We start from the raw sequence: 14430 nt of genomic DNA, 5'->3' as shown, positions 1-14430 counted from the left end.
GAGGTGGAATGAGGATCACAGTTCCAAGTTGAAGAAAGATAATACACTGTGTGCAAGTACAGATTAGATACTTGGAAATGACCAAACAGTAATTGTTAAAACCTAGTTATAAATATGTTTATACATGGCCAGGTGGTGGGAGACACAAGCATCACTATGGTGTCTGCTGGTTACAATGTTTTTCAATTTCCAATTGCTGGACCTAATATTCTGTAAATCATCACTCATTAAGTCCATGACTATTCTGCAAGCTGTTAAACATTAACCACATTTTGAAGAATTACTAATGACTTCAACCACTGAGTTTATTCTTCTAATGTCTTGTTACATACCCTCTTATCATTGCAAATGATTCATCACTAGAGAAATAAGAAGAACCAGGAAGAACAGTGACTGTCTCCTTACCTGTAAAAGAAATAAGTTACTGTTTCTATGTATTTTGTCTCTGGTAAAATAAACCAAAACTATTAATGAAGAAGAAAGGTTTTTTTATGGTTTTTTTTTTTTTTTTTTTTTTTTTTTTGAATTCTGTATTAATATGGACCCAATTACAATTATGAAATCACACATAAGCCAAATCAACCACAATAAGCTAGAAAGCAGTTTGTGTCTTCCTCCTGTTTGACCCTGAGCAGTACCATGCAAGATAGCACTGACACCAGAGGTTAAAAAATTTCTATTGACTTCAGCTTTCTGCACTAAGGTAATTCTCTTCTGAAAGAGAGAAAGAACATCTTCAGGAGACAGCAAGATTGCAAGGAAGATTGAGCAGATCAATTCAACAGAATCTACAGTGATAATGATTTAGAAAACAGAAAAATAAGTGGCAGATTCTAATTCTGCTTTCTTAAAGTACAAACAATAAAGCTCTTTGTGATGTGAAGTTCTTAGGTCAAGCAAGGGAGCTAACACAGAAATGCTTTACTTTGATTCTGTCCAGAACTCTTACTACTGCCAGCACTTTGGATCAGACTGAGAAATAAACCATGTATATAGAGTTCCTGTGGAAAGTCACGAGAAACACAGCCGTGGGTAGAATTATCAACCAAGCATAGAAAATTTAGAGAACAAAATTTTAGACTTCAGCACAAGATGACAGTGAGAAGTAACAACAGCAGGGAACAGACATTAGACATCATTAAACATTTTCCAGAAAACAGGGAAAAAGAAGACAACAAGGAAACAAAGAGGCTGAGAAAAGTAAAAAGGAAAATTAAAACTGACAACTAAGTTATCTGTTGTAATTTGCAAAATTGACTTTATGTCTATTATACCACGAAGATTTTCTGAGGAAAACAAATTTGATAGACTAAAATAGTATAGAATTAAGGTCCTGCAGTCAAATCACAAAGAATTCAGCAAGCGAAGAATTCACCCAGACCAGTTCTGAGAATGCCTCAACTGTCCACCTATCAGGCTCCCAGTGAATGGGAGCGACGATGCAGTCTGTAAGCTGTAACCTGGAGAAAGAACCACACAGGAAAGAGGCAACGTACAGCAGTGCTGAGAAGAATGGGACACAGACTGAGGGCCAAACAACAGTTTAACAAGAATGCCATATTAACAGTTCTTGAAAATGCTCTCATAAAGTCTGTACCTGTAAGTAATTCTACATAAGGCAAATGCCTACCTTGAAATTACAGTGAACATAACGTATCTTGAATTGAGACATTCAAGAAAGGGAACAAACAACAAAACAGGTACTTCAGAAAAATGCAGTTCTATTTGCAGATAAAAATTTGCAAGAGCCTAAACTCAAGTTTATTTTGAAAATGTGCACTTTGAGGGCTGACACTGTATCATTACAGGCTAGGTTACGAATGTGAACAGAAGTCCTATTCCTTTGCCATTTAGCTTCTATTTTTTTCAAATGCTTTTATAAATTTGGTTGAAAAGCATCCAGAGCAGTCTTAATCCAACAAAGTGTCAGTAAGGCTCTGCATTTTTCAGCAATAATATCACTGATGTTTTGGTGACTGAGCAGATTCATCTAATCTTGTGTCCTGTCTATTGCCCCTTCAGAGAAAGATGCTAAGATGCTTAACATTGAATTAGCAGTACTAGAATAATCTGACTTCCATGTCACATTCTAGTATCTTACATTAGCTACAACATTCTCACCTCAAAAATATTTATCAACCAAACAATAAGTCAAGATCATCTTTACATCCATATAAAAACACAATATTTTTTTCAGTCTTTATCAAGTTCTTGGCTATTTTTCCCTTTGTCACTCTGTTAGTACGTTCATTACAAATTTATCAATACTAGAACTTATCATTAAGCTCCAATGAGGGTGCAGAGTTTTACCTTCTGTGATAAATACTTTTTGCTTTCAACATTCTTTTCCTTCCAATGATACTTCCACTTAAACTCTCAAACTCAGTTAAATCATCAACTCAGCTCCCATGTGTCTGACATTTTCCTTTATACAAAGTATCTCAACCATTACCTACCTACTGTTGAAACACTGGACTCAATTCCTTAATAATTTCTAATTTCAGATCAGAAGAATGCCTTAAATAACTTCTTATTTAAAACATAATACTGAATGGGGAAATAACATAGCAGTATGACAGTGGTATCAATTAGTTAAGCCAGGTAGCAAATGTTTCAAGTCAGCGGACAATTGCTGGACTGCACTATGATACTAAATTAAAAGCTTGTTTGATGTCAATGATTTATCTCACTTGGCTATTAAAGAGTTTAATTGTACTAGCTAATAGGGATAGAAAGGTACTTTCTACATACACATATATATGCAGGAGTGGTAGGGTAAGGAATTATTAATGAAATAAGTCTAAGCTTGTCAGGCACAGGCTCACGTTTTATACCATTAGCAACGATAAGAGCTTATAAGGCATCACGTAGAAGAACAGGTAAGGCTTACTTCATAGAATCACCAAGGCTGGAAAAGACCTCCAAGATCATTTACAACAACTATCCACTTTCTAATACTTCCTCACTAAACCACATCCCTCAGATACAACACCTCTTGAACGCTTCCAGGGACAGTAAGTCCACCACCTCCCTGGGCAGCCTATTCCATGCCTCACAGCTCTTCTGGAGAAGTAGTATTTCCTGATGTCCAACCTGAATCTCCCCTGATGCAGCTCAAGGCCACTCCCTCCAGTCCTACTGCTCGTTATATGGGATAAGAGGCTAATCCCCACCTCACCACAACCTCCTTTCAGGTAGTTCTACAAAGCAATAAAGTCTCCCTTCAGCTTCCTCTTCTCCAGATTAAACAACCCCAGCTCCCTCAGCTGCTCTTCATAAGACTTGTGCTCCAGACTGCTCACCAGCAGGTCATTCCAGGGCCTCGATGTCTTTTTTGTAGTAAGGGGCCCAAATCTGAGTGCAGCACTTGAGGTATAGCCTCACCAGCACTGAGTACAGAGGGACAGACACCTCCCTACTCCAGCTGGCAATGCTGTTTCTGATATAAATCAGGATGCCCCTGGGCTTCTTGGCCCCCTGGGCACACTGCTGGCTCATATTTAGCTGAGTGTCGACCACTAACACCAGGACCAGTTCTTCCACACAGACTTCCTTGGCTGTTTCTTCAGCTTATCACAGTGCAATATAGAGGTCCAATTTTATGTGGAAACAGAACAGATGCAAGCACAACTTTCCATTAAGAAAACAGAAATCAGACCTCATTCAGATGCAATAAGCCATAACAAGATTAATGGCTGCCTCTGTAAGGCCCCTGAGCAGTAGGAAGTAGAGAGAAATTCAGCTGGAGAAATGCAGGGGAGGCGTAGCAGGCAGTGTGACAGGAAGGTGACGTTCTTCCACACAGAGCTGCTCCTTTGTGGACCTCCCCATCCCTGCTTTCACTATAGCACCTAGGACCTGTATCCTCTCCTCGGAACGGGGAAAGCAGCCATCCACCTAGCCTCATCACGACTGGCCCCTGGCAAGCAGGCTGCAGCTGCCTCTCCAAGCACACATCTGGATATCATTTACACAACTCACTAGGCAGGAGGAAGCCAGGCTACTACGTAAAGAACCTTTACAAGCAGTCCCACAAATAAATCATTGAGAACCATTTTCTTGAAGACGTGATATGAAAAGTAGCAGGAAAAGAAGAATGTACATTCATGTAACAGCTTCACCAAACAAGCCCACTTGTGGAAAGGAAAAAATCTTCATCACCTGGACTGGAAAAGAGCTCCCTTCAGTTGCTACGACAATGAACAAAAGCATAAGCTAGAATATGTAATCCCTCTATTGATCAAAGCCAATCTTCGCTTAAAAGACTACACGAAGTGAAATGCATTAATTTATACATAAATAAATCAGGAGCTTAAATACCAAATCAAAATAAAGTTTTTATATCAACAAAGGAAAGTCACCTACCAAAAATTAAATTCATTTAAAAGATTTTACCTGCATTAATCAGGTCTGGATCAACTTCACTTTCAAGTGGATAAGGACCCTGACAATAAGGCAGACATATTATTTAATAACTTATTTACATTATGACTCATTTGATGTACAATTTCTTACTGCTTTATTATTTCTCATGCTTATTACTGAAAACAAATCAGCACAAACATGCATTCACACATTTTCTTTTCACTTTTGCACAACACAGTTCTTGATACAAGACAAAATTTACATCAACTAATATATCAAGACTGATAGATATTGCCCAGAGGCTGCTAGAATTACTACATAACCAGAGAGCGGAGGTACTTGTTTTTTGCATTATTACAGCAAAAATATTATTCAGTTTAATTTTTTCCCCAAAAATTATGCTTCATAAGCTATCCTAAAAGGAGTGGTCTTGTAAACCAAACACAAGACTTGGTCTCCAGGTTCTGACTCCTTCCCATAAAACAAGTATTTAGGAACATACTTTAATTAGCACTATAATGCTGAAATGAGCATTTACACAAAGACTTTCTTGCACATACAGAATTTTATGATCATGCACTACTGAATAAGCTTGAATATGTTTTCTACCATAATTATTTATGGTAGCTTATGGGCAGCTTAGGGGCAACAGGGAGGAATAAAACCTGGCAGTACAACATCGTAAGCACATTGCTATTAAGTGACCGTGATATATTCTTACCAAACCTAGGACTCCATTTTCACTCTGTAGGTGAACAGTTATGTCTGGACTGATGAAGTTGCTGGCCAACAAGGGGATTCCAATACCCAGATTAGCTGAAGAAAATTGGTCAAGGCACAAATAGGAACACACAGCGCAAACAAACTTAAAAAGTTATCACTGTACTGTCATAAGAACTGTTGTCCACAAACACTCCTATTTTTAGCTGGATGTCTCACACTTGTGCTTGAATTACTTTCCTATTTGGACTGGCTAGTTGCATTCTGTCAAATATTTATTTAGCTAAAAAAGAAAATCAAAACAGTTCAAGTAAGCTACATCTGTATTGCACTTTTCAAAGAAATTCTTGTCAAACATTCAACACTAATGAATATGACTTCTTCTATATGACTGAAGAGGAACTACAGACGTGCATGCACAATATCCCATCTGTTTCTATCAGGTGTTATTGAGAAAAGAGAGTTCCAGGCTCTGTGAAAGACGAACAATGAGTGTGATAATTAACTTCCATTAAACATAAGTAGCTGCAGATACTAGTCTAGCAAGACATCACTTTAACCTATAGTATGTCTGGAGGATACCATACATGCCGTCCTCAAACTCTAAAGCAGCCCGTCTGATGATCCTTTCCCTCACATTATCTCCTGCCTTTTGTTTGGCTTTTGAGTCTTCAGGCTTTCGGATTGATAAGCGCTGCAAAACAGGAGGCAATCATAATCAGAAATTAGCATCCAGATTCTTGCATCTTATGATGCAGAATCCTGATTTGTGATTGATGAGATACTTCATCTAAGAATAATTTTATTTATCCATCCCTTAGAAAGAATGACCCTTTATTCTAGCAGTTCAATCTCACCTAAGCCAGTGGAATAATCAAGATTGTTCTATGGCTATCACTGACTTTTTTATTTGTTTGTATTGTCAAGTCTGAGAAAGTATCTGATAGACATAACTTGTTAAGAAGAAAAAGAGGGAAAGAAAGCAACAAGCATTAGTGCAAATACTAGCAAGTTTGAGTATCATTACTCCAGAGATATCCAAATAGATTTTTGAAATGTCAGCCTAAAATTCAAATACTGCTCCCTCTCTGTAATCATTCAATTCAGTGATGACATTCTAGACATGCACAAGATCAACAAATGCCAGTTATACAAAAAAAAAAAAAAAGGAGGAGCTGGGCAACTGCATTTTCACAGTAAGTCTACATAATCTCGCATAAATCTGTTTGGTATGTCTTCCAGAGACTTACTGGCCTTTAACTGATGTTCTCTAAATCACACACATAAAAATACCACAGTATTCAAGAAGTTTCTAAGACCTTTTCTGTGAATATTTCTTTCACATAAATGGTTTTCTCCACGGATTTCTCCCAAGTGTATAATGCTGCTCTAAACAACATCCTCTGTTGTACTCACTCACATTTTCTCTTCACATATCTCTAAGACATAAAAAACAGATCTGGCGAAATTATCCTCTATTCCTTTTAAGGAACACAAAAGAAATTTTGCACTTTCTTTTTCCTCTATGTTAGAAGTCTGTCTCCTTTTCAGCAGTCAGGATCAGTCATTATCAGCTCTCCTACACTACCTATTAACTTTCTTTTTATGTCCAACATATTTTTCCTAGAATTGCTTCACTTGCGCATTTTGAAAAAATTAATAACAATCACGGAAGATTTCTGTGTAGCAAAAAGAAAGCTGGATAGAAAGGATGACAAAAATATGATGAGGGACCATGTGTGAGCCCAATTAGGCATGAACTGCTATTTAAAGTCAGTATGAATTATGACAGACTAGGTTCTCTTCATTCCTTTTCTCTCCATTAATATTCATCCTCATTAATGCTTTCATATGGGTAGACATTCCCAACCGATGTCGGTTGCTCCAAAAGTAATGCTTCCTATTTATTTCCATGGAAACTGTAACAACCACCAAGAGTTCAATAACACTACATGATAGAGCAAATTCTCAGCTACAAAACACTATTTTTCAACATAGTCACCACCATGAACTACACATTTTCATCAGCCATTAACAAGAGCCTGCATACTGTGTCTCATACAAACTGCATTCGTGGAGGTGACCCACCACCTCACTGTGCCTGCATCCACTGTTTGGTCTCCAGAAACATTCATCAAGCATTAAAGAATGTCAATGGGTGACTTTTTATCTGCATGGAAGAACTCAGTGACACACACTTTCATTTCAGACACCATTCTGTCAGGCTCCCCTCTGCTGCCGTCTGTCACACAGAAACAAAACGGAAAGGGACACCGGTGGGAAGGTTCAGCCTCTACTGCCATACCTCCAACATCTGTCTCCATGAGCAAATATAACAAAATAGGAGACAATGCTTTTGGAACAGACCTCATTCTATGATAGAAAAGTATGAATAAGAGCATTAAAAAAATCCCTGTTACAACTTTGTTGTATAGTTTACAGCAGCATTTCTCCTTCTTTTTTTTTTTTGTAAGAATATAGGGGAGGGGGCAGGTGCCTATGCACGTACCCAGTCCCCTTGTTCAGACTAGATAATCAAGCAGCTCATGTACTTTTTGTAACTGTCCTCCTTACACTTTACCCACTGCCGAAATCCAATAAAAACAGAAACTTATTAAACACAAAATGGATTTCTTCCATGAAAGTCAAAAGCTTTTAAACTGTGATATTTCAAAAGGAAGAAGCAGGGCATTCTAACAAAATATATCCAAAGAAAAATTTTTTAAAAAGGCTTAGTATCTGTTGCTAGTCAGATCCCCAATCACCTGCTTTTGCAGAATGAGAACTTACAATAACAGTTACAATAACAGATACAATAATAATGTCCCTTTATACATTAATCTAAATCAGCTTACTTAGATCAAAGTCTTTGTAGGACTACTTAGTATAAATTTAAGAATAAAATAATTTTAAAATAAAATAATTATATTCCCTTTGTTCAGCTTTTTCTTTCTGTCAAGGTGTTTCTTCCTTGTATTATGTGTCTCCTCCTCCACGAGCTCGTATAACAACATTTTTAATAATTCCACATCAAGACTATGGACACATCAGAAAAATACGCAGTTTTGAATTACACTTTAAGAGCTTTGTCACATCAACAAAATAAAAAAGAGGGACAAAGCTTGAGTGAGATAGAGCCATGGAAACAAAAAAAAAAAAACAAAAAACAACAGTACATGATGATTTCCTTCCAAGTTTTCAGTGTTTTAATATTATTACCTCAACTTTTATTAAGTATTGGCATAAATGTCACTGTGTAAAAAATGTCCCATTTAATGAAAAGGAAAGAAAGGTTCCAGAATCTCCACAATATAATGTAATCCATTACAAGGCACAGAAGAAGCTGCAACTAGTTCTACCTGTCCATGTAAAAAGCTTCGCAGTAGAAAAAAAAGAAACATTACTGTTAAAATCAGCTCTTAGTGCAGGTATTTCCCTTGTGTCTACAGGAGGTGATCTGGGAGAAGAAAGAAGACTGAAGAAGGATTTTTCATCATCAGATTTTCAACTGCAATAAAGTGATTGAGGACGCAGAAAGTTATTCTAGCTCATTTAGGGATTGAATAAGAGAGTCTGAGGCATAAAACACAAAGTTCAATTCTCAATACTCCACCAAGTACTTAAGTAAATACATAAACCCCAGTACTTAGCAAAACCTGGCAAGTTTTCATTGCTAACATTTAATGGCTAGCGTAAGAATCCTGTAAAAATTCTAAAATACAACTGACACTGAAATGTGATCAATAAGAAGGGCTACTTACTTCAATTCTCTTTTCAAACTTCTCTCCCTGTATCAGGCGATCAACATAGATTTTGGGAACATGAATATCTTCCGGTGCAAATGCTCCAATATCAACAATTTCCTCCACCTACAAAAGTAAAAAAGAAAACAAATATTTACAAACAATATGAAAAGAGTGATAGTTAACGAGTATGAACAGTTAAGTGGACTTAACTACAGTGGACACCAACGAAAACCAACAAACTGGACAAAACAGACAATCCCTTTAAAATAGGCTACTTTTCATGGTTAATCCTTCCTCTTCTTTCATACATAGCAAACAGCACAATTCCTTAGAAGGATATTTTACATTTATACTGAAAGCAGTTGATATTTTAACAGCTCAATTTGTACAATCACCATACAGAAATATACCAAGTATATCACATTTACAGTTTACACCCAAATAGAAGGAAATGATAAGCTAGACAAGAAGTTGTAGTACAAAGCAGAAGTATGAATTTAAAGGTTACAAACTGAAAAGCTACCTTAAAGTTTCATAGAATCATAGAATCACAAGGTTGGAAACGACCAATAAGAGATCATCCAGTCCAACCGTCTCCTCATCACCATTGCCACCACAAGCACTCAACCATATCATGCAGCACGTCATCCAGACGCCTCTTGAACACTGCCAGGGACGGCGACTCCACCACCTCCCTGGGCAGCCATTCCAGTGCCTGACCACTCTCTGAGAGAAATAGTTCTTCCTTATGTCCAACATAAACCTCCTCTGATACAACTTGCAGCCATAACAACTTGCTCTTTGCAAGACATTCAAAACAAAATTAAGACTTCTGAACTGTAGCAACTAGTTGCAAAGATATAGAAGCTTCTACAGTTAGTGAAGCAAATTCAACAGAAATGGCACCTACACACAGTACATTTAAAATGTGACCTAACTGGAGCACCATAAACATTTTCCTTCTGACTATGTTTGAATTCAGAATGCTCTAGGTGGGGATCCTGATATTGCCCCATGCCTGCAGCAGTACCTCAGCCTCATCTGAGGCTCAAAACCTGAAGAACATAGAACACATCTCAACAAAATAAACAACATCTCCAAATAAAATAAAACTCATAAAACTCACACACATACTCTGCCAGCATCCAATCACAGAGAAAATGTGTTATTACTATAATGCTAAGGTCATAAATTGAAGAATGTCTGAAACAATCTACTTGTAAGGAAATTAAACAGCTTCCAGACTGCTTCATCATCAGAAACTAATTAAACTTTCAGGAATCTCTGAAAGAAGTCTAAAAATCCCCAAACAAGACCCCGAGCATGACATATCAGTAGGGATACATCATTTAGCAGCCATCACCAATGAAGGAACATTAAAGAATTTAAAATTCGATTTGACATCCAATTGTTACTACACAATGTGATCAACATTAGAATCTATATAGCATTTCTGAAGGATAATTACCTCCCTACTGTGTTTCGTTCTGTGACAACAAACAAAGAAATCCACCATAAAAGCAGCAAAGGGAGAAGAAAAAATTAAAAAAATAGAGTACAATAAAAAGAGTGCATGTCAAAGGAAGTGACCCTTCCCCTGTACTCTGCCCTTTTGAGGCCACATCTGAAGCACTCTGTCCTGTTCTGGTCTTCCCAGTTCAAAAAAGACAGGAAAATGCTGGATGGTCATAAAGATGATGGGTGCCTGGAGCATCTCCCTTCTGAGGAAAGGCTGAGGGACCTGGGTCTGTTCAGCCTGGAGAAGACTAAGAGGGGATCTTAGAAATATCTAGGAGGCATCAATCATACATTTAATTGTGTAATTAAAATTAAGTATGTCAAAATACCTACATAGCAATATAATACAACTCTGAAAAGGGATTAAAAGTTTATGTTTAATGCCTGAAAGATCATTCTGTTCCCCAAGCGAAATTGATCAGGATGTCTATGTGAAAAAGGAAAAACTCTGAAAGGGAGAGCAGGAACATGATTTGATGATCTAAATGAAACACTGAAAATTGCTGGCAGCCTAACTCTTGTAGTGTTGCCTACACTGCCACTAGAGATGAAGCTAGGCCTACAAAAGTGAAATGGAAAATCCGATGGCCATGGGAACCAGCACCTTCACTTTCCAATAAGCACTACTGTGACCCAGTGAGTCACAGCAAGACAAAACCCAAACATCTTTCTAGATAAGAACAATAATCTAAAAATAAATAGCTCTATAGCTGGGTATATTCAGTTCTCTTTAATATTGCAATTGTAATATTGTAATATTGTAATTTAATATTACTCCCTTGTAAGTCTTTTTTGTATCACATCTACAGTCCAATCCTCAATCACTCACAGATACAAAGGAGAACATCTGTACTAATAATCAGAAGGTTGTGTATGAATTTTTAAAAAACATTTTTATTGTTAAGTTTTACTCTCCATTTTATTTATCCTTCTACTATTTCTCCCACATACTAAATTTACATTACCTTTATTTTGCCACATACAGACAAATTCCTATACACACCTAAAATCATCATACAACATCCTACCAAAGAGATACAAAATGTAGCAAAACATTTAAAGATAACTAATCAAGGCAGATTACCTCCTGTACCTTTTAAATTGTTAAATCAAAATATTTTGTCTCTATTTTGACTGTCCTAATCACTTGCTCACTTTCAATCTTAATCCCAAAGTGATAGAAGGTAGAAAGTTCGTACAGCTTTCCTGTATCAGCAAAATTAAAGAGTAATCTCAAGACCATATGAGATGAGTTCTCTCTTCCAGTAGGCTCTGATTCATGACTCAAATATTCTTTCATTGTTTCAAGAGTTTCACATTATCAGTTTCCTTCCTGTGTATATGTCCTTGCAAATCTTGCCTGATTGTTGCCAATGGAAGTCATTGAAGTCACATGGAAGTAGAATGAATAAATTCAAACTTTCTGAATAGTAGTTTATCTGCAAGTACAACATAAAAGCTGTTCCCTGCTATGATTCACAAGAGTGTTCTGTCACTCATGTTGGTATCAGCACTCATAGAATGAATGGTCACTTGTTTAAAAATATCACTTCCTTCTGTAATTTACATCCATTTTCCCCTTTTTAAAGTAGTTTGGTTTACTTTCACTTAAGGAAATTCAGCTAGTATTCTGAAGTTTTAACTCAGAGTTTCTAAGGACTTCTAGAGAAAGAACGGGAACCTTGAAGGTTATAAGCTTCCAGTAATTAAGATAATGAACAGCATTCTTGATTAAAAACTGGAAAAGAAGGTGTAATTATACAGTAACTATTCATGTAAAAATGCTTGAACCTAGAAAGACTTTTGAGTACTCACTTTTTAACCAGTTTCTGCTGCCTAATTACATGCTTTATGATATGTGAAAAATTTTCAGCTGTTTTAAATATGTTTTAATAAAACTGAAGTATAGCCAGACAAGAATACATAATTCTTTGTTATACAGGAAAAAAAAAATATAGTCAAAAACAGAACCGGTGGAAAGAAGGAGAATGGCTGAGAATGAGGAGGGGGATGGGAAAATTAGCAAACCTACACATTTCTAAATTGCTTATTTTTAAAGTAGCTTTATTAAATCCCCATAAAATTATCTTCATTATCACAGTACTCATCAGTTCATCAAACTGAAATAATAAAAATACTCAGTAGAATGGAACTAGAATAAAACATGTCAACAAACAATAGAAGAAATAAATTTACCCCCTTAGATGCTAGGTAGAACCTTATTTTAATACTTCTTCAGTTTACTGCTCAAAGAGTCAGTATGTCTCTGCAAAATTCATTGCAACATTTACAAAATCATTAGAAGTTTAAAAAACAAAAAACAGCTAAGAGGAAAAGTCATGTCTATCTGGTCTACTGAAGAAAAGTCTGAATGAAGGTAGTCAGAAACTGTGATCAAACATTCCCCATGGCTAATGACAAACAACTAAAAAAGTCTTAATTATTTTAATTATTTAGACTGAACTTTCACAAAAAGCTTTAGTACTGTAAAACAATGGAATATACTCTGAAGACTGCCAGAGAGATGGAGGAAAGAGCAAAATAGGTTAATATTCAGTCATTTCTGTCTGAATGCAAGGAGGTAAAAGAGATGTTCTGAATTCTGTTCTGTGCTTTCCTAGATCTAAGATCAGCCACACCATGAAATTTCAATTCCTGCCAGCTTTCATTGTAATGAAACAGCCATCAGTCAATAAAAATTCCTGAAGCACACTTTCAAATACTGAAAAGCAAATGCTAAGTCATCCGATAAAAGCAGGTCTTAGAATGAATGAAGTTGCCAGACTTAGAATAAACTTTTTAATAAGTGTACGGAGGAGGTGCAGGGGAACAGCAGAAATCTAAAGTTCAGTTCAGTTTCACACTGAGGCTAATGGCACTGATATAACTCACTCTGAAAGACCTTTCAGTCCAGTAACCCTTTTTCTTGGTAAAGAACGGAAGCTTAAAGAACTACTTTTGGTTATTCTACCTGGTTTCTTGTCAACATGCAGTTTAGGAATCTCTGTGGTCAAAGGCTTGGCATAGACCACCTTACGTCATAGCTTCTGATGAACTCTGAACTTGTCAAAGTTTCCTTGGCACCCAAAACATTTTGTACCACTGCGTTTCTTGCACAAAAATATTTTTCATCGTGTCTTGTAATTTCACTGGGTGCTTCCTTTTCTTGCAATACAGGAATAGCAGGTTCTTTGTCTGTTCTACATCAACAAAGAATCTATGTACCTTAATGCCTTTCTGCTTTCTAGTAGACTGTTACTGTCTCTGAACACTGTAGATAAAATGCAGTGAGACATGTGGCCAGTATTTCAACTCTGACCATTACAGAAGCAAAACTGACATGAACCTTCCAAGGATTGTCACCTCATAGCTATATATTCTTATAATTTATCCCCAGCTACATCATATTCCTTTCACCTTTCTTTTCCCTAAGTCTTTAGAATTAATTCCATTTTTAGTTGCCTCTGTCTTACTAAGTCAGTTCTTTCACATTTCCTGCACCTGCTAACCTCTGTTTCCTGAAATGGCCACTTCTCGTTTCATGCATATGGTGTTTTCCTCTACACTGTAGTTTGACAGCAAAGAAAACACAGGCTGCGCTATATACACTACCTGCTCTCTGTACTCACACCTAGCAGTTTTGGGGTAATAACTAAAAGAAAAATAGAAAGTATACTTCATTATCTATAAAATGCATCTATCTGTAAAGCTATGTGCATGTATGCATGAATGAAATAATCTGAAGAAAATCTCTGGAGAAGCTCCACCACACAGAGTTATACTTTTCCAAACATTTAAGTGTTAGTCAAATTTTAGCACAACCAATACACACAATATTCTTAAGTTTCAAGATTATAACTGAAATTAGTAAATACAGAAATTTCTTGAAGGGAGGCCTTTTTTTTTCTTATGAATGGATAGTTTTATCCAGTACGTACAGTTGTGAAAGAGTAGTAGTTTTCACAATAAATGTCTGGTATTAGATCCACCAATAAACGTGTACTGTAAAAATGACTCTATGTATAAAATGAACCTTGTAAATTTTTCCTGAAGATGTTTGTGAAGTAGATAAAGAAAAAAA

General features: G+C 36.5%; 1 protein-coding gene across 1 annotated transcript in view; it reads right to left on the bottom strand.

Annotated features, from left to right (window-relative positions):
* The window catches only part of OXCT1 (3-oxoacid CoA-transferase 1), a 151756-nt gene that overhangs the window by 95347 nt on the left and 41979 nt on the right, over window positions 1-14430 (bottom strand). Inside the window, exons 8-12 of the mRNA XM_042875525.1 lie at window positions 8847-8954; window positions 5668-5779; window positions 5087-5181; window positions 4396-4444; window positions 333-405 (exon numbers count right to left, since the gene is read on the bottom strand). Coding sequence (XP_042731459.1) covers window positions 333-405; window positions 4396-4444; window positions 5087-5181; window positions 5668-5779; window positions 8847-8954 — 437 coding nt within the window. The remainder of the gene's footprint in view (window positions 1-332; window positions 406-4395; window positions 4445-5086; window positions 5182-5667; window positions 5780-8846; window positions 8955-14430) is intronic.

Source organism: Lagopus leucura, unplaced genomic scaffold, assembly GCF_019238085.1.
Source record: "Lagopus leucura isolate 7727_CA_CO unplaced genomic scaffold, USGS_WTPT01 Super-Scaffold_100014, whole genome shotgun sequence".
NCBI classification, from domain to species: Eukaryota; Metazoa; Chordata; class Aves; order Galliformes; family Phasianidae; genus Lagopus; species Lagopus leucura.
The sequence above is the reverse complement of the archived record's forward strand: the minus strand, read 5'-3'. Positions and strand labels throughout refer to the sequence as shown.